The sequence below is a fragment of the Corella eumyota genome, chromosome 2, assembly GCF_963082875.1.
Source record: "Corella eumyota chromosome 2, kaCorEumy4.1, whole genome shotgun sequence".
Taxonomy (NCBI): Eukaryota; Metazoa; Chordata; class Ascidiacea; order Phlebobranchia; family Corellidae; genus Corella; species Corella eumyota.
In genome coordinates this window covers 6,368,042-6,387,897 of record NC_137491.1, presented here as the reverse complement: position 1 = coordinate 6,387,897, position 19,856 = coordinate 6,368,042, and the positions used below count along the sequence as shown (strand labels likewise).

The 19,856-nt window shown below is 29.9% G+C and overlaps 4 protein-coding genes across 4 annotated transcripts; 3 read left to right on the top strand and 1 right to left on the bottom strand.

Moving 5' to 3' along the window:
• The first annotated feature begins 1,360 nt into the window (after positions 1-1,360).
• LOC145742256 (melatonin receptor type 1B-like) lies at positions 1,361-9,397 on the top strand. The gene is made up of 13 exons (XM_082560039.1): positions 1,361-1,873; positions 2,005-2,152; positions 2,366-2,559; positions 3,299-3,417; positions 3,562-3,710; positions 3,903-3,990; positions 4,077-4,117; positions 4,268-4,456; positions 4,557-4,687; positions 5,114-5,154; positions 8,673-8,714; positions 8,829-8,943; positions 9,127-9,397. The coding sequence occupies exons 1-13, from the start codon at positions 1,821-1,823 to the stop codon at positions 9,248-9,250; spliced, it is 1,434 nt and encodes a 477-aa protein (XP_082416165.1). The 5' UTR covers positions 1,361-1,820; the 3' UTR covers positions 9,251-9,397.
• Positions 9,398-10,230: 833 nt separating this feature from the next.
• Positions 10,231-13,777, bottom strand: LOC145743089 (uncharacterized). Its single transcript, XM_082560973.1, has 11 exons — positions 13,620-13,777; positions 13,317-13,459; positions 12,978-13,119; positions 12,579-12,820; positions 12,285-12,434; positions 11,990-12,112; positions 11,796-11,870; positions 11,625-11,726; positions 11,373-11,487; positions 11,046-11,246; positions 10,231-10,635 (listed from the first exon to the last, which is right to left on the bottom strand). Exons 1-11 carry the CDS (start codon positions 13,762-13,764, stop codon positions 10,421-10,423), a joined length of 1,653 nt encoding a protein of 550 aa, XP_082417099.1. The 5' UTR covers positions 13,765-13,777; the 3' UTR covers positions 10,231-10,420.
• A 1,197-nt stretch (positions 13,778-14,974) lies between these two features.
• Positions 14,975-17,124, top strand: LOC145741174 (RNA polymerase I-specific transcription initiation factor RRN3-like). Its single transcript, XM_082558706.1, has one exon. The coding sequence runs from the start codon at positions 15,087-15,089 to the stop codon at positions 16,830-16,832; it is 1,746 nt and encodes a 581-aa protein (XP_082414832.1). The 5' UTR covers positions 14,975-15,086; the 3' UTR covers positions 16,833-17,124.
• Positions 17,125-17,134: 10 nt separating this feature from the next.
• Positions 17,135-19,562, top strand: LOC145741173 (RAD50-interacting protein 1-like). The gene has a single exon (XM_082558705.1). The coding sequence runs from the start codon at positions 17,169-17,171 to the stop codon at positions 19,503-19,505; it is 2,337 nt and encodes a 778-aa protein (XP_082414831.1). The 5' UTR covers positions 17,135-17,168; the 3' UTR covers positions 19,506-19,562.
• The last annotated feature ends 294 nt before the right edge of the window (positions 19,563-19,856 follow it).

The window sequence follows — 19,856 nt, the reverse complement described above, 5'->3', positions numbered from 1 at the left end:
CCAACACAATAATATTTATATATAAATAAATTAAAATTTATGGTTTAAAATTTTTGGTTTATATTTAAAAATACATAGAATTTTAATTACTGACAGTAATCTACCTATTTTAAGTGTGTAAATGTGTTCGTTGTTATTTGCCATAATAAACAAGTAGTGGTGATAAACTGTGTTATTATTTGCGTAAAAAATTAATTATGTAATTGGCACTCACAGAGAGTAGTAATATAGAAGTAAATTAAGTTTTGTAGTCTGCTGCTGGGTATCACAACCTTTTTTGTTTTCGGAAATACGTGTAATCACGTGCATAAAATAACAATCTCGCTCTAAAGTCTGTCTTGTAAGAAATCTGTAATCTATTGTAGACATTTTCTCCCTGTATTATATCTATAAACAATGGTTAATTGTCTTAAATAAAGTCAATTATTAAATAGACCTAACAAAATTATAATACAAATTTTGCCATAAAATAACATAAATAAACATTTACGACGCCATTATACATTATAATTGTCTTGCAAATATACTGGTTCTATTGTATTCGTAATACTTAATTTAAAAATTTATAATAAACGTTTATAAATTTTTCAAAGAAATAGAATAACACTTGCCATTAACTAAAATAATTTTTATTTCTTTAACTGCATTGATTTTTACATAAATAATTTAGTTTACCATTAAACTTTAAACGTTAAATTTATCTGCGTTTTTAAATAAAATTGCTTTAGGAAACTAGAAAAATACTTAGTTGCGTTTTCAGGTAAGAAACCGATATTGTTTAGGAAGTAAAAAGGAGTTAGTAAAATCATGCGCAGGTTTACTGCTTACGTTTTTTCGATTTTCCTGCATCGTCAGCTCATGCAACCTTACCTCTTGTTAAGCACACGGCACTAAACCATGGTCGTTGAACTATGGGTGTGCTTTAAAAACAAAACAAAAAATCTAAATTCCTTAATTCTTAAAAATGCCTAGACTTTAGAAAATTTCAATTCTTTGTAAAATTTAAACGGTTTTTATCAAGACTTTGGTCGTCAGAAGCCAAAAATTAAAACGTGTTTTAAACAAAAGTATCTCAAATCTTTAATAAATGTTCGATTATTTTATTAATTATAGTTTTTGATATATAAAAAGCTTTTAACGGGACAATTAATCTCGCATAGTTTTTTTGTGTGTTATTAAAGAGTTGTGAATCGTAAAAAATGGAAAAATTCCCTCTTGCAATGCGCACGTTGCTTGCTTTCGTTTAATGTGACGTAATTTACATATTGTTCGAAAAGAAAACAGACTCACAATAAATAACAAGGTTGTTAATCTTTCACGCCATTTACGAAACTCAGTGGTTACCAGTAAAAAAGAAAGTCCTGTTAAATAAATGTGTGCTACTATAAAATCCGAAGCTTATTAAATTGTGTGGCATTTTTTAAATCTATTGGATTTGTTGAACTGTCGGTTCATAAGTTATCAAAGCCTGATATTGACTCGGAATAATATTACCAGGAAGTAAAAGAATTGTGTTGCCTGTTTAGTATTTAAGACAGCCTAAATATTAAAGGACAATCTTGTAATTAGTGAATCAAGAATGAAACATCGGTTGCCAAATTAAAAAAATTTGGGGTCAAACGCTATTTATTTGTGACTAATTGCTGGATTCATGCAATTGTTTATATAAGATTAAATAAGTTTTTTTTATCTATTTTTACATACAAGTTATAACATGTTTTTTAAAGGGAGTACAATGCATTAGAAACTAACTGTACATGATTTTTAAAAGCAGGTTCTAGTTGTTTGTGAAACAGATTGCTTAAAAAAATTGTTTAAAAATGGACTCCACCTTAAGCTCGGTGACCACGACTGAAGACTTTAACGCAACTGCGTAAGTGAATAACATAACGTCATAAATCTTGTTTTTTTTTAACCGATTTATTATTAAATGTTAACATATTTGTAAATTTTAACGATAAAACGATACCTGTAAATTATATTACACATTTTTGTTGTCGGAAGTGAAACGTTTTACGAGGAGACTTCATCGAAATTAAACGTCGCACACGTTTTTCATTTCGTGTTTCTTATTTTCGTTTTTGTTTTTGGAACTATCGGAAATGTGATGACAATGATCGCCGTCAAAATTGAAAGAAAATTACGAAAATCGGTAAATTTTAAATTGTACAACGAACGAAAGAGAATCAAAGCCCTAATATTTAGAAAAAATGTTCAACTGTTTATTCTAAATTTATTTTAAAATTAAATATCTACTTGAACATATCACGAGAAATAACCAATAAAAACTATTTTATTTAACGAACTACAAATTGTTTATTTAAACTTTAAAGCAAACTGTTTTAAGCTATTTATTATTTTACAGGTTGCAAATTACTTCATCGTGAACTTGGCATTTGCGGATTTTCTAGTCTGCGGAACGGTAGTTCCTATTATTATGATCCATAATATAACAGCAGAAAATTTTCTGAATAACTTGTTATGCTACGTGTCAGCTGGTATTTCTGGCGTGGCTTGTCATTGCGCAGCCCTTACTATGACATTCATTGCATTAAACAGGTAAATAGCATTAAATATAATAATTTTAAATTGCTTGTTTAGACTTTTATTTTTAAAGGGCAAAATCAAAGCCTAATAAAATGTTGTATTAATAGGAAAATTTTAAAAACAAGATTCACGATTGGGAAAATGGTAGTTTTTAGGTTAACTGTGATTTTTGAGGCTAACTATATTGTTCGTAAAATTTAACATTTCCTTGTTTCACGCATACGATCGATCCGTTTAAAAATAACACTCACAATCTTAAAACGTCGTATACGGTATTACGTAAATAAATTCAATTAACACAGAAAGCGAATATAAACACATAGTATTTGATTTGTGTACGTACGGTTAACCCAAAGCAGATACAAACGTAACATTTTCGCCATACCACCTAATAATGTGATAAAAATAGTAAGGCGCTAAAAAAACAAACAAATAAATCTGTTGTTACATAAGGAGTATGTTTAATTTAGTCATGCAAAGTAAATAAGCAAGTGTTGATAAAAAATTAAAACAAGCCTCCACATATTTTGTTAACAAAACACCGGAAGTCGTAGAAGAAAAAGGCTAAACAAATAAATTTTAATAATTATTATATCTATTATGTGAAATTCCAAATCTTTTGTTTGAAGTTTTCCTATGTGCTGTTTTATTTTTTTTTTTAATTTTGAATTTATGAATAATTTTTTAAAAAACAATTTAAAAAATTTTTTTCAAATTAAAAAATGTCTAAACTTTCAGCATATCTTTTTAGATATATTGCCGCCAGAAGAACAACGTCATATCACGAAATAGTTACAAAAAATCGAGTTTTTTTGGCAATTTTGTTTGTTTGGTTCTTTGCCATTGCCAACACAATACCATTGATATTCGGTAATTTTTATTTTTTTTTAAATATGTTTTAATATATTGTACAAAAAACTTTGGCGTAAATTTTAAAATATTTTTTTTTGTTAAAAATTACTTTTTACTTAACCAAAATTTAAAAAATATCTAAAAAAAATTGTATTAATAAAGCCTGGATTGAGGTCGATTTTTCCTCGGCAAAATACGTGTGTATTTGCTTTGACGGGACTTTTCCACTTTACTACACTCTCGTTCCTGTTTTTGTTGGACATTTTCTACCTCACGCAACGACCGTTTATTGCTACATTCGCATACTATGGGTAAATATAAATATATTGATTTACGAACTATATTGATTTTCTGACACAGAAATTAAACCACTTACAAAATGTTGTTATTAAATATATATAAATTGTAAAAAAATATTGTTTTTTTTGATTTACATAAAAACAAAGTTATTTTTAAATTTTAAATATAGGCTTACAAATATTAACAACCATTTGTTTATATAGGCTGTTAAGAAAAGTAGACAGTCTTTTGATAAAAATAGAGGCTCTTCCTATGCAACAACCTCTATCTCAACTGACGGAAATAGTAAAGGTAAACACCGACTTGAACAATCTCTAAAGTGACGTTTAATAGTTGGTTTCAAAAAAATGTAAAAATATATTTTTTTATTTTTAAAGGTTATCGAAAAAGCATGCACGAACTAACAAATATGTCTTCGGTAAGAACGCAACGCCAACCATAACACTTTAATCAATTATTTCCGATAAATACAACGTTTTTAGGAAATGTGTGACTAAGAATGTGTTTTATGACCTATATAAAAATAAGTATTTGGCCATCAGCTTTTACAAATAATTTTACATAACAGGGTATAACATCAGGTTCTACAATCGAATCAAGTATGGCGAAAAGGGGCCTTTTGGTAAAAAATTGGAGTCGGCATGAAATGCAAATGTTTAAGACGTCGATGTGGATTATTGTGTTTTTCAGCTTCTGTTGGATTCCCTACGGCATTTTAGTTCTTCTACAAGACAATGCACCAATAGAACTTAAAAAGGTATTTAATGGTATTGATACCTTTGTTAATATTACAACATTGATGTGATACTGCAGTTATTTCTTAATTTTTTTTTAACTTGTAATGCTTCTTATTGTAGACCTTTGGCGCCCTCTGCCTGTTAAGCTTTTCACTTAACCCGGTTATATATGGAGTTCTCAGCAAAAGCTTTCAAAATGCATACAAGAGAATGGTAAAGAAAGTGTTCTGCTGCTGTAGAGACCAAAAAATGTAAAATTTAAAAACGTATCACAATTTATCGAAAGCATATAAATTATGCAACTTTTTTCTGCTGTATCTATTCTTAATATTGTGCTAAATATTTATTTTTCCCCAAGTTTCTTCTGTAAAAAATAATTTAATTTGCATATTATTTTATTAAAACGATTCATTTTTATTAGCAAATTTTTTTTTACTATAAGCAATGTTTGCTATAATCTTTTTTAAATAAAATTGCTTTTTAACATTATGTTTTTGTAAATATACTTTTCTAGCAATTTTTTGAAATGCCCAAACCTGAACTTAAATAACTAGGTTTGGTTGTCGTTTAATTGTATTATTTACATATTTAATTTACTTTGTACTTATAAAAATACATATATAAAACATATTGTGGTATATAAGAATAATATAGAGCTATTGAGTTATTTAAACTAGTTGTCTGTCTATTGATGTAGTTGAGTTAGATTGGAGTGTTTGTTCGTAGCTTTCAGTTTTTCTGATATCAGCTAAACCTTCGTAATTTTTACCATTACCAGGATAGGCATCTAAAAAGGTAATAACTCTTCCCTCTTCCCCCACAGACAAAACGACATCGTCAGTTAAGGCGACTTGACGTTGAATGTCAGATTTTCTTCTACGATTTTAAATTAAAAATATATCAACATGTTAACATTAGGTTAAAATAAAAAATTCAATACAGACAAATCTATATGTATATATTTTAAAAACTTTTTAAAAAACAACTTGATAAAAAACACTTGTTTTTTAAATAAACAAGTAGCCCACACAACATTAAGTAAAGATTACACTTGTTATTAACTTTCTTACAACACTTGGACTATTTGTGTAACAAACTTTTCTAACTAAGACCAAAAACATAATAACAAGTTTGACTTACAGGACGTTTAACTCTCTAAGAAGGATATTAATAAACACAGCTTCAACTTACCTGTAATATTTCCTTGCTAACAGTCCTAGAAAAAACGCTTGTAAAACTGATGCGTAGTTGAAAATAACTAAAAAAAAACAAATATTTGAAAAAATATATTCTCATCTGAAATGACAATAGTATTACATATTTTTACCCTTTCCACGTCCGATAAAATTCAAAGGCGGAGCACAAGGTATAACGTTATATTTAACAAGAATGCTAAATAAAACCCCTTCAAGGCCAATAACGAATAATGTTGCCTGCATTACAATAGCTTTGCCCCTAATAGCATGAAGATCGTCCATTCCTGTGATATAGAAAATCATAGAGAAATTATTAGATAGTTGAAACAACCAAATGTAAATTAAACAATCAGAATATAACAGTGCAGCATTAGTAACGGTACTTGATACTAATAAAAATGATATTTTATAGTAATAGCAAATTAGAATAGTTACCATTAACTAGAACTGCAAATTTAAAAAGCATTCTGAAGCCGTACATGCATGTCAACATCGAAAACGCGTTGAATATTGAAATAATTGTTGACGCATTTAAAGAAGAGTTTTCTGGCTAAAAAATGTTTAGTTATTATAAATTGCCAACCGTTACCAAACTTTAATAAGTATTTAAACAATATTAAAAAAGAATTCGGTGAAAATACATACTGTGATAAAAAAATGAAAATCCGACTTGAGCAAAACAGCAAGAGCTCCATAAATTGGGGTGAAAATTGCATTTTGAAGGATCATCCATTTAATAATTTTTGTTTTTGTCCTAAAAATTTAATATTATTAAATTGGCTGTTGAAACTAAACCATATGTTGACACAATAATATTTGTTTTTTCAATCTATTTAACATCAAAAAAATTCAAATTTAAACTATGGCCTAATTTCTTATTGTTAAATAAAAGCGTATAAATAACAATGCTAAACAAAAAAAGTTAAATTGTATCAAAACTATAAAATTTCACGTTGAATTTTGTACTGTCGGTAAACAAACGAGACAACAGCACGGGATGTGATTCAAAGAGATAATCGCTTCAGAGCTCTTTTCTACAAAACATTTACTACCACCGCTGAATATCATAATGAGATAGTAAAACTTGTAGATAGCGAATGCAAGGTAAATGTTGTACATGAAACTCAGGTATACTGTAGACGCTGGCATGAACACAGCTATTGTGCCAATCGCCATAATCGCCTTTTATTAATAAACAAATATTTAGTCAATTTTTAAAAATATTTTGAAATTAGGTACGAATTTTATTTTATGGTTGTATGTATATTGCAATGTCATAAAAGTTAAGCAAACAGTTGATTCATGAGCTTATAAAAGTATATGTTTTAATTCCATTAATCTTTTCACTGTGTAACGATGATGACACAATAAATAAGTAAATATCACGAGGAGTTTCGTCTATTTGTTTTGAAATTAAAAATAGATTAAATCAATTCTATATTTCACAAAGATAACGACCAAACTGTTTTAATTGATTATTTATGATGAAAAAAAATTATTAACATTTAAAAATTTTTTAAAAAATTTGAAAAAAATGTTTTTCTTTGTAAAGAAATTTTTACCGGATGTGTTCCTAAAATCCATAAAATTGAGTTTCGCAATTCCTTTGAATTTGCTTTTAGAAAGATATAAGCTATTTCTTCCAAATAAATTCCAATTATTATCAAAGTAAGAATCGCTGGTATGATGAGGTAGACAATAGCCCAAGCGCCCCATTCGTTATATAATTCTACAAAAAAACTTTATTAATATTAAGAAACGTCAAAAATCCCTCCTACTATAATAAAAAGTTCTGATGATATAAATATATAAATTATCCGGTTTTAATTTTGCGCGTTTATAATTTTTTTTAGGCGTTTAACGTACATCTAACATACTGAACCATAACAATTAAATTATTTTATTAAAATTACAATTTAAATTTTCATACCTTGCGAAAAAGTATTCGACTGTGGTGCAAAAATCGGACAATAACCCGGCGGCGGAACAATAGTACCGTTCATCCTTTTAAAATACTTATTGAACAGGCGTATATCTGAATCCTCGATAACATTCATATTTAAATTTTAACAGTCTATTATTTGCGTTAATTGTTTGACTAAAACAAAAAAATGCATTAGTTCAAAGGTATATTTACTTTAGTTTGTCAGTCCTAATTGATTTGCCAACCTGCCACCACTGCACTATGCTTATCAACTTTTGAAAAGTTAAAGTTTAACTCTATTTTATTTTCACTCGTAGGAAACCCACCGCGTGATAACGTCACATGGCAAACGCGGCCATCGCTGAGTTATAAATTCAATTTTTCAAATGTTAAGTAAATACAAAGGTTTACTTAAAAAACAAAATAGCAAACATGCCTGGCTATAAGTCATCAGTACGGAAAACATCAAGTTTCTGTTTAAAGAGAAATTGACTTCGTGTAAACATAACCTCATTTTGGTTTTACATAATTTTTTCGATGTTCTAATAAAAAAACATACAAAAAACTTCCAAACGCTATTAGGTATATTTTAAATACCATATTTGGCGCATTGGTATTTAAAAAAATCAATTAAAAACGTTGCGCAAAAAAAGTTATTAGAAGACGCTTTAAGTATTAAACAAAAATGACGACAATGTCACGTGACAAATATCTTAACAACAAATTCAATCTGAAAAACAAACAAGGAACCGTGAAGCTATGATATAATAACCTTCGTTGACTTGCTATTGCAACCTTAATTAAATGTTTACTGTTTTTGATAAAAACAAGACCAGCACGGACTTTGTACGGTTTAATTTGAATAGTTGCGAAAATTTGGACTACTTTCTTTGTAATTCAAACAACGCCCTAATTTAGATTGCAACACTTTATTTCCTTTGAACAGTACAAGAAAAGTCTGATGTATGTTTGGTAGTAAAAAAGTTAAAAAAAACAATTGGATTTTGATTTTTGATTAATTTAACAAAGTTATAAATTTCTTTATAAATATTGTAGATTATTTAAACTAAGAAAAACTAAAAATGAGAATTGCTATTTTTGCCTGCTTGATTTTAGCGTTCATTTGCTATACTGAAGCAAATCCAGTGCCAAACGAAGGTAAGTTAGATACTTCGAATAAACATAGTTTTAAGTTTAGATAAAGTAACAATTCTGAAACACAATTTAACCTTTGAATGGTAACTAAAAAAAAAATATATATTTTTTTTAAAGGTGAGCCACCAGCCAAAAAAACAAGTCCTTGGAGTTGGTTTGACCCAAAAGGCGCCTGGGACAAAATTGACTTCAACTCAATCAAAAAGCATGGAAAAAAGTTATACAAAGAAATGTATGTTAAAACTTTTCCCTTAGTCATTTTATTAACCTTTTAACAAAATCTTTACTTCATTTACATAAAAAGGCAATTACTGTTCGTTAATAAAAGGTATATACCATCCTTTAGGAATCACCTTTTAATAGTAACTATGGTGTTATCAATAAACTAAAACTATATCCTTAAATTTATTATTAGAAAAGATACTGCTGCTCAGTACCCTATCAAGGATACCCTTAACGATGCATATCAGTACGGAAAAACTGGAACCAAAAAGTTGATTGGCAAATTAAACCAAATCGTCAACGGAAATGGTCGTTAAACTAATAACAAAGATTTTTTTTAATTGATTGTGTAATTTTTAATAAACCGATTTTAGCTTGCTGTTGTAAGGGAAATTAGTAACCTGAAGTAATAATTTAACTTGATTTAAATCTTTTTACATGTGAATAAAATACTAAATATTAAATATGGCAATTTGTATATCAAATTTAATACTAATGTTTAAAACTGCAGTTTAAAACTACTTTATAATATTGCTGTAAATCTAAAATTAATATTATTGCTATACCGCTAATAATGCTATTATTGACACACTTTACCAATATTATTAATTAATATGAAATACTGAAGGTTTGCAATATGTCCCAAAATTTATCATTTATATACATAGTTTTTTTTTTATACATACACACAAAATCTTTGTAGTTTTTAGTAGCCACAAAAGAAACCAAACATTGAACCTTGAACAAAAATAAGCCTACTCACAAATAAATCCCATTCAATAAGTACTAGAAAAGAAAAAGTAATTTGCCACAAAACGTCACATCACTCTGGCTACTACGCATTTGTTTACGCAGAACGTCACCTTTTACTTCGAATTCGCTTTTCAAACTGTCCATTTAAATATAACTTCTACGATTTTTTAAACAATTCAACTGCAAACTAATATAACAACATAAACTAATAACATGTCAGAAGATATGTGTCTTTTCAATTAATTCAAAAAACAAAACTTTTCGTATAACTACAACAAACCCTAAACAACCACGTTATAATGCAATACCACAGTTTTTGTTTTAATGGAATTTCTCGGGTAAAGCGGACAAATAATGACGTCACATTCCGACGCCTTTCCATTGCGGAAAAATGTTCAGTTTTTAATGCTACGTAAAAGAAGAGAAAAATGTAAACAATGCTAATACCACTTCTACCACTACTTTGCTAGTTTCTTCATTTATAACTGTTTAGCTAGTCTCACAGAGTTAAAATGACCTACAATAAACCGTTAGCATTTGTGTAGACATTTTAATGCACAAAATAATATACAAAACGTTAATGTAGTGACAAAGAAAGCGTGGGAAATATACAGAATAGCATCACAAATAAAGGTTAGTACTACGGGAAAATTTTTCAACTTTTAGCCCGGGAATGTAATAGCCTGAAAATGTAATTCATGGAATGTATTGTGTTGATATATTTTCGTACTTGTTTATTTGCCAGGAAAAACCTGGTTGCATTCAAGGCCAGAAACGTCGACACCTTGATCAGAACCTTTTTGGAATTGTTTTCCGTTGCAACACCAGTAAGTGCTGCCGTCGATACAGCCATCACCACAGCATATAGCCTTGTCTGGATCAACACCATTTAAACTTCTGGGTATATTGTCACAGCATTTAGCAGTTGTCGTATCGTATACATCGGTTCCTGCAACAGTATTAAATATTAAAAAAGTACAGAATAAAAGCAGCGTGGTGTAGTAGTCAGAACACTTGCTACACTACATGAAGTCGTGGGTTCGCTCCCTTTGTTCTTATGTTGTAGTGACCTTGAGTAAGGCGCCACAAGCGGTATAAACTCCTGCTTAAATAGCAGCGTAATTATTAGGCTAATATAATCAACAATATATCAAACTGCCAAGGCAACTCGAAACTGGGTCGAAGAAACAGTTGTTACTCTATACTTAGGTCGTCAAGTCGACCTTACCACATTAAGGATAAATATAGATAAAAAATGATTTTTTTTGGAATAACATATTACAACCATACTAAAAATTACTTTTAAGTGTTAAAAAATAAATGTTTTTAAATGTATTGAATAACACTTTAATATCTTACCACAGCATTCGGTAGTTCCATTTCTAGGCTGAGTAACGCCATCACAGCACATGCTTATAGTTGAGTTTATAGGTTGGCCACTGCAACAATCAGTTTCTTCACCGTACCATCTTTCCACAGGAACAGCATCACAACACATGTAGTACGTTGCATCGATTGCAACTCTACCACAGCATTGAGCTTGGTGCCACGTGATGTTACCTGTAAGAGATTGTTATGTTCTTTATCCTGCAGGTTATAGTATAGCTTCACACAAATTTACCCTAACGATGCTGGTTTTAATACATTTACAGATTAACTGAAACATAATTGCCAAAGCATACATACCTAAGTCTTCGATGGATCCCTCACAACAAGTACTTAATCTGTAATCATATGGAGTCAGCGTATCCGGTGCTCCAAAATCTCCACAGCATCTCGTTGTTCGACTTATTTCACCATTCTAAAATGTTATACAATTTAAATTAAATATAACAAGGAATTTATTGCAAATAATAACAAACTTTATATTTATCATTTTAACAATGCTGTATTTTAATATTAATAAAAGAATTTGACTTAATAATGACATAAACTTACGGGTAGAAAATTGTTGTCAAATACTGTGTTACCGCAACATGTTTGTGATAAGGCGTCGAACGACTGGTTGCTACAGCACGCTGCTTGTTCATACGTGACATCCTAAAATGTTTAATGTATTAAAATAGAATTTGGACTTTCTACACAACGTATTCAAAATGGTTGACTCACGATGTCGATAAGGCCACCGCAGCAGATTTGATTCGATGACGAGTAAGCGAAATCATTACAACAGCGGTCTCCAGGCTAAAAGTTAAAATAAGCGTTTTATGTAACTAGTGTAGTGTTTTACTTTTTTAAAACAACTAGAAATAAACCAATACCTTCCTTATTCGCTTTATAAATTTTTATTAGTTTAAACTTACAGAAACAGTATTGTTACAGCACACTGAAGTTGCACTTGCAAATGGTTGGCCGTTACAACATGATTCTCCGGCAGTTAATAGGGTATAAAGAACATCACCACAACATACTTGGGCCTCATCCGGCTATTATAAAAATAAAACTTATTAAAGTACCGCACGAAGTACATCAAAAACTTTACAACCACATTGACTTATGGTGATTGCAAAAGAATATTGTTTAATACACATCAACACGTTTTACAACTACTTTAAGAAGTAGATACTTAAACCGTTTAGAATTATACGGACAACTTACTATTGTTGATTGAGCGGTTATTTCTCCATTGCAACATATTTCAACGCTAGTATCATATACAGATGTTGTACCATCATTTAAAACACAACATGCTAACTCGTTGGTCGTGTTTGCCGCGCCACTGCTGGCCAGCACTCCGTCACAACACACCTATAAACAGGTAATAAAAATAGCTCTTTAAAGTTGCGGTAATTTAAATTAAGTTATGATTTCAATAATTTTCCAGTCTACCTTTAGGCGTTTTCCAGTCTACCTTGCGGTTTTATATTACAATTTTAGTTTATCTTATCATACCTGGGAATCTTTAAGCCCGACAAAATTTCCACAGCAAAATTCCGTATCGGTAAAGTAGGGATTTCCATTACAACACTGTTGAGTGTTCGTGTTATAACCTGTTTGTGTTCCGTTAGGATTATGGCAGCAACCGGCTTCGTTTTGTGGAAGGCCGATCGCTACTTGCTTGTCGTTACAAGGACACGAATTTGTTCTCCTGTCAAATGAAGTTTGACCACAGCACGATGTATAAGCAGTATCGTCTTAAAAATTTGTAAATTTTAAATTTTAATTCCGCTATTTTGGCGGGGGATTTTAAGATCTATAAAAATTGAGCTAATATATTTTAGCAGAATTAATCATCTTTTGTGCTAAAAGGTTAGAGATCTTTTTTGGCTAAAATCTTATAAATTTGCTTACTGGCAAATGCCCGCACTCCTTCGCAGCACATCTCAGTTCGTACATTAAAAATTTGAGCTTCGGTTCTCCAGCCAGCACAACATGACAGACCTTCTCTGTGCTGATCTGCTCGAAACAAACTTGTACCGCAACAAAAGTCAGCCTAAAACAAATATACTTAATTAAAACTTGTCCTAATTTCATGCCTGTTTACCATATAAAAACTATTTAAATCTCCTAAAAAAATGTTTGCTAACCAACGTCTAAGTTGCAAATTAGACTGGTCGTAAGTTTCTAGCGTTTTTGTTATTTAAAGTTTAGAAATAATAAAAATCTTTGCTCGGAAAAATTAAATAATACCGATGTGAAATTTTCGTGAATTCGAAAAGTCTTTTGATAATTCCATGTGCAGCACTTTTGTGTTTGAGTGTTGTAGATTTCACCAAAAGTTTCGTCACCACAACATTCCAGCAAATTGTCAGTGGTGTTATGTAAGGCATTAGCTAAAAAAAATTGATTTTGAATTTTAAATTAATTTTAGCTAAAGAATTTCATTTTGTTCGTATGCAAATATATTTGTTTGCATAAACTAGTTTTCTCTTATATTAAATTCAGAAATATATCATTAGAAACAAAATAACAATGAATTAATGAGTAAGTTACCGCAACAAGTTTGCCCACAACTATAACTAGTTAATTCCCAGGTACCATCAGCTAAAGTGACATTACAAGTTCTTGTCTGTCGCTTACATCTTTCACCCGAAGTGCTTGAGACGCACAACAAATAAATTAAAACTGTCACCAACATTGCGATCAACTTATTAAAAGCCATAGCTAGAGTTCTGTTAACAGAAATACGTAAAATTAAGTTTTCTTATATTTTAAAATCATAGTCTAACTACTTTTAAACGAGTTTTAATCATTATGTTACTAAAATTTTGAGATTACCAAACTCAACCAACAAAGTTTAATTTATTTAGGAACTTTGCCTTAAGCACTTTTCAAATTGGTATAAAAACCGAATGTGTTAACACAAAAAAAGTCTCGAGATTTATAGTCGCGTTTGTTTATTTCAGTCCCCGCCCAGACAATTTTGCGCGAATAAATGACTTTCTATTACGTGTCGTTGTCGTAAAACGACAACAATTTACGGTATTAGTTGAGCTCAAATTGCATAACGAGAATTCTAAAACAGGATTTTTAACTGATAAATACAATTCTAAGATGTTTTTGACGGGAAAATCTCGTTTTATGTAAAATAATATGCCCTGTCTTTAAGTAAAATGATATGTTACGTGGCTTTTTACTGTTTAGAAAAGACCACATTTCTAAAAAATGATGTTATCTTATTCCAACGATATATTGTGATTTAGCTTAAAAGCAAACATAGATATAAAATATATCTAAAACATTTTTTTGTAAAAAAATAAATCACTTTTAACATTTTTTTGTAAAAAAATAAATCACAAACTTGACTTTCAAGTGTTTAATTACTATTTACTTTTGTTTACCACATTTTAAGTTTTTTTTAAATTAATCAATTTTTAATACAATGTTTAAATGTGAACGAGATTTATTGTAAATAAATAGTTAATTATTACATTTATAATTTTATTTAAACCACGGATTTATAAACATTGTAATGTTGTGTAAAGTTCCATAAAATGCAAAAGCACATAAGCGAAAAAAATGTTGAAAGTGGATTATAATACATCCTGGAAACATATGCTTTTAAATATATATCCGCTATGTAAAAAAAATGTTTGGGTTTAACTATATTACAAAACATTTTTTTTAGTCTAACTATTTTTATTTGCCAACATTTAATACGTGTAAAAGAATAAAAATGTGCAAAGTTTTATTAAATATTTAAATAAATATTGTTAAACTAAACCATAGATAAAAAGGTAGTTTACCATCTATTCTATGCTCTAATAATGTTAGAAATAGTGTGAGAAATATAGTAGGTCGCAAAAGGGTTACAATCTTTGCTTTGGGGTTTTTGCTGTATTTGCTCGGTGGCTATTTGTTTGTTATACACGTGGAATCTTGATTTCATATTTTGCGATAACTCTTGTGTTGTGTATTTTATCTGCTAATTGAAAAAGCATAAATCTTTAAAACTTTAAAATGAGCCATTTACGTAGGAGCTTGAGCAAAAACTCTATGAAGAAAATTAATGTTAGATTTGATGGAAAAATAGTTCAAGTTTTGCAAGAATATTCCAAAGGAATTTTAGGAAACTACAACATGCTGATTACTCAAGTTTCAGATACAACTTTGAGATCAACTGAGATTATTGATTGGCTCCAGCAGTCCATCGAGAATGTTCATTTGTTGGATAAAACCCACAAACCAATGGTGGATGCTCTTTTAAAAATACAGTGGATGAAAAGGGAAAAAGAAGTAGTGTCTGCATTTCATAATTTTGTAATTGCCCTTGTCACTTCTAATCCTATTCATCTAAGAACTGTAATACTAAAACTCGTAAATTGTTTTACACCGGAAAAAAGCAATACTAATCCAATAACTATTTCTGTCTTGACCGAAGAGGAAATTTTCAAAACTATTCATTCCATTTTAAAGTCAATTTTTACAATAATTCCACTCTCCACTAGCATTGCTGAAAAAGTTTTTTCCGATTGTTTTCCCTACTTTAGAAAGCCACAAAATTTTCTTGTGTGTTATGTTGAAAACCTTCTGATCATCACAACTTACTTTCCTGGATCGATTCATTTTTTTCTGGAGCTTATTGTTAAACACATTATTGAGATCGATGTTCACTCGCCCAGACATGAAATTGAGGAACTGGAGGACGATCTAGAAAACATGGAAAATATGTTTGACATGGAGATGGATGATGTTGAGAAAAAAGAGGAGAACAAAAATGAAATGAAGCACCAACTTGCCGACAAACTTGATGTTTTAATGAACATATTGTTTAAATATATTCATGGTGCGTGCTACAAAAAGGATGAGCTTCAACTTGACGATTCTAAAAAGTTGTTAAACTGCCTTTTGTCTGTATTTGATAATCGTATTTTGCCAGTGGATGGAACGGTTCACACTCAGTTTTTGTTGTTTTTCATTTCTAGTTTTCAATTAGAACTTTGCTCAATATTCTTAAAACATTGTTGGAACAAAGTATTATCACCACATATTGCAGGTATTTATAGGCAATCTTCTTGCTGTTACATGGGCAGTCTACTGGCACGCGGAAACTTTATTTCCTTGAAAACTGTGGCGAAATGGCTGGATAATATGACATCTTGGACCAACAAATACATTAAAGAGAATACTGATGTGATGTCAGGTGACTCATTTTGCTGTGATATACAAAAGCATGGAACATTTTACAGTGTGTCTCAAGCTATATTTTATGTCATCATATTTCGCCATAAGGAAATTCTGGACTCCAAATTGGGACGAAATTACATCCTTGGATTAAATTTGCAACACTTGATAACTTGCCATCTGAACCCCTTACAAGCTTGTCAAGTTACTATTGTGAATCTGTTCTCATCAACTATGAGAATTCACCAATTAGTGTATTGCGATACAATTGTGGATAGAAATAATAGACAGATGATATCATCAGTTGCTTCTCCAAACAACCCATTAAATTCTTTTTTTCCATTTGATCCCTATTTATTAAAAAGATCTTCTAGTTTTATTGAACCTTTGTATAAGGAATGGGAAGGGAGTGTACCTAGGTTACAAAAACAAGAACTCAATCCAGATGATGATGTTAGTATGGAAGAATTTTTGGATAAGATTGACAACAATAATTTTACTCCAAATTCACTTAACAAAAATATTTACGCAGCGTCACCTTTGGAACCAGGGTTCAATTATTTACCAAATTCACCATTTTAAAAAACATTTGTGTTAAACTTATTTAATATTTTTTTAGAATTTATTAGAAACAATTTTGTTACCTTTTTTGTATATGTATCTTTTTTTAAATCCTGTTAGTTTATCGTTAAAAAGAGGTGCCTATTAGTTTATTTTTTATGAATACTGAGTAAACAGCATTTTTTTAGAAATACAATTATAACCTTAACTTTTCTGTACCTTAACATTGTTTATTCCATCAAAATCATGTTACTTACAGTTTGTGTTCATTATAATTTTACTATTGCAAAATGATCAATTTTCTGTTTTTTTCTTTAGATTTTTTGTGGTTTTAAGTTAAACTTTTTATAAATAAATATGGATAATGAAAATGAATTAAAAAATTTTTTGGAAACCACTTTTGGAGATGATCTCGCAAGTTTAAAGAACATAGAACATATATTTGAGGAAGCCAAAAAGAAGAAAGTAAATTTAAAAAGAAGATTGAATATCACAACAACAAACGAACCTGAAAAATTGAACAAATTATTAACTAACATTAAGACATCAATCAAAAAATCTGATGACCTTCTAGATATAAAATTAAAACATGATAAAAAAATTGAGGAGTTTTTGCAAAAAAATCAACAAAATCTTGAAAAAATACAGCAGTACTTATCAAGTGTTGATGAAGTAGAATGTTATGTTTATTATTTAAGTTGGATTGCTAAAATTGAGGGCACAAGTGGAGAAATACGACAATCTATTCTAAGCGACTGCATGAAAGATGCTTGCGATCATTTTAAGAACTTTGTTGACATGATTGTTCTCTTGAAGAAAAATCAAACAAGCTGTCATACTTTGGTGTCTTTTCTAAAAAAAACTATTATGTTCTGGTATAACATTTTAAAAGAAAAATTGGGAAACGATTTAGATGCAATTTTAAAGAAAATCAACTGGCCCTTTCTTTCTTCTCCAGGATCTTTTAATTTTGCAAATGATGAATCTCTTCACTCCTCTGCATATTCCATGGGACATCTTGAAGATGTTGTTGGCAATCTTCTTACTATTCAACTTCCCAGTTTTCTGTTAAAGGATGAAAATGAAAAAAAGGATAATTCATCAGAAGGAAATTTACAATTGTTTGAATATTATGACAAAGATATCATTCTTCTACCGTTTCAATTTTTGCTGAAAACTTTAAGAAAAAGATTTAAGTATCACTTTGTTGGAAACAAACAAACGAATGCCTTGCATAGACCAGAATGGTATTTAGCGCAAGTCCTTAACTGGGTTGGTAATCATTCTAGCTTTCTGGAGAATATAATTCAACCTATTTTAGACAACAGTAATTATTCGCATGTTGATGCCGTTATGATGTTCACTAGAGGTTTGTTGCAGTTAGTAAGTCAAAAGCTAATGGTAGACATGCAAGAAATAGTTTATTCAGATGACTTATTCACGCATACTGTTGATGAACTATTATTATTCGATCAGGAATTAAGAACAGCATATGACATTCCGGATTCGTTGCTTAAACAGCATAGCCCCCTTACTGTATTAGTGCAACCAACCTACATACAAAAATGGTTAACTATAGAGAAAACAAATGCTATCGAGCGATTAGACTCAATGCTTTCCGATCAAAGTTGGGAAATTGAAATTGTTGAAGGAAATGAGGAAAACATTGATGACATGAAGACCCCAAAATGCTCTGAATACTTTATTACGATGTTGTTAACCTTGACAGATAGGTACAAAAATATACCTTCAGATCAGATGAAATTGCAGTTTCTTAACCTTCAGTTGTTTTTGTTGGACGATTTTCGAATACGTCTTACTCAAATGATAAGGAGCATTATTACAAACCCTATGAATAATGATCGCTTTTCGATTTTAAATGCAGCATTTTACATCACTATTGTTTTAAAAGAATGGGCTGATAACCTATTTTTTCTGGATTTAAAATGTTTGCAAGATAATTATTCAACAGACATAAAGAGTCAGAGCACCAACTTTCAAGTTCACAATATCACATCACATGATGATTTAACAAGCAATGAGACTGTTTTTGATCATATGATTGAACTATATGAAAGAATATGCACTGAAGGGGTTTCTACTCTTACTCAAATTGTTTTCTCAGAGTTTAAAGCTAAGTGTCGCCCTTATTTGGATCAAGAAGAATGGATGGCAATGCCTGTAGTTGATGACAAACATGGGACTAGTGTTGTGTCTCAAACAGCTTGTCCAATGCTCGAAGTGTTACAAGAAAGGTTGTTTCAGTATGAGCAAAGACTATCTGGTGCTTTGTTTATAAGATTTTGGAAAGATCTTGCTGAGGATATTGACCGATATTTATTTACTGAGCTTATCATGTCCAATCATTTTAACATGGGTGGTGCAGCGCAACTTCAATTCGATATGAAACGTAATTTGTTTCCGTTGTTTGGGTTGTACACTAATCGCCCTGAAAATTATTTTAAAAGAATAAAAGAATCCTGTTTGTTACTTAATCTCCAGCACGGAAGTGCCCTGTTACTAAAAGAAGAAATTGTTCAATCTTTAGAACAAAATGAAGGAAATCAAAAGGCTGATAAAAAGCAAAATTCTAATGACCCAAACACTATTCTAGCGGACATGGGAATTTATTTGCTTAAAGGATCTATTGTAATTGAAGTTTTAAAACATCGAATTGACTGGACAACCAATTAAAATATGTTGTTGCAGTTTTAAAGAAAAATGTGGGTGTTGCAATTTATTAAATTTTTATTTTATTAATCGAACCTAGTTGTTTGGAATAATTGGTGTTTTATAGATTAATGTTTAAAAGAATATAATATATATATAATAAAAACTAAATTATGATATTTTGTTTTGATATTTTGTAGGTATTTAAACTTATTTTGTTATATATAATTATTTTTAATTTTAAATATATATTTTAAGTTTATTGAAGTACTGCCTTTTTAGTACAAAATTTATTTATTATGCTAATGTTTAGGTTTGTAAGAACTTTTATGTTATCTGGTGTTTACAATTTTGTTTTATGTGTGCACTATTTTT

Bases quoted from the DNA above. Each gene is read 5' to 3' on its own strand.
- LOC145742256 (XM_082560039.1), top strand. From the start codon at position 1,821: ATGGACTCCACCTTAAGCTCGGTGACCACGACTGAAGACTTTAACGCA. The intron at 2,153-2,365 runs GTAAATTTTAAA...ATTATTTTACAG, and splicing joins AAAGAAAATTACGAAAATCG to GTTGCAAATTACTTCATCGT. The intron at 4,688-5,113 runs GTAAAATTTAAA...TATTTAAACTAG, and splicing joins TGCTGTAGAGACCAAAAAAT to TTGTCTGTCTATTGATGTAG.
- LOC145743089 (XM_082560973.1), bottom strand. From the start codon at position 13,764: ATGTTGGTGACAGTTTTAATTTATTTGTTGTGCGTCTCAAGCACTTCG. The intron at 12,435-12,578 runs GTATGATAAGAT...ACCTGTTTATAG, and splicing joins TCGGGCTTAAAGATTCCCAG to GTGTGTTGTGACGGAGTGCT. The intron at 11,727-11,795 runs GTGAGTCAACCA...TAAACATTTTAG, and splicing joins GCGGTGGCCTTATCGACATC to GATGTCACGTATGAACAAGC.
- LOC145741174 (XM_082558706.1), top strand. From the start codon at position 15,087: ATGAGCCATTTACGTAGGAGCTTGAGCAAAAACTCTATGAAGAAAATT.
- LOC145741173 (XM_082558705.1), top strand. From the start codon at position 17,169: ATGGATAATGAAAATGAATTAAAAAATTTTTTGGAAACCACTTTTGGA.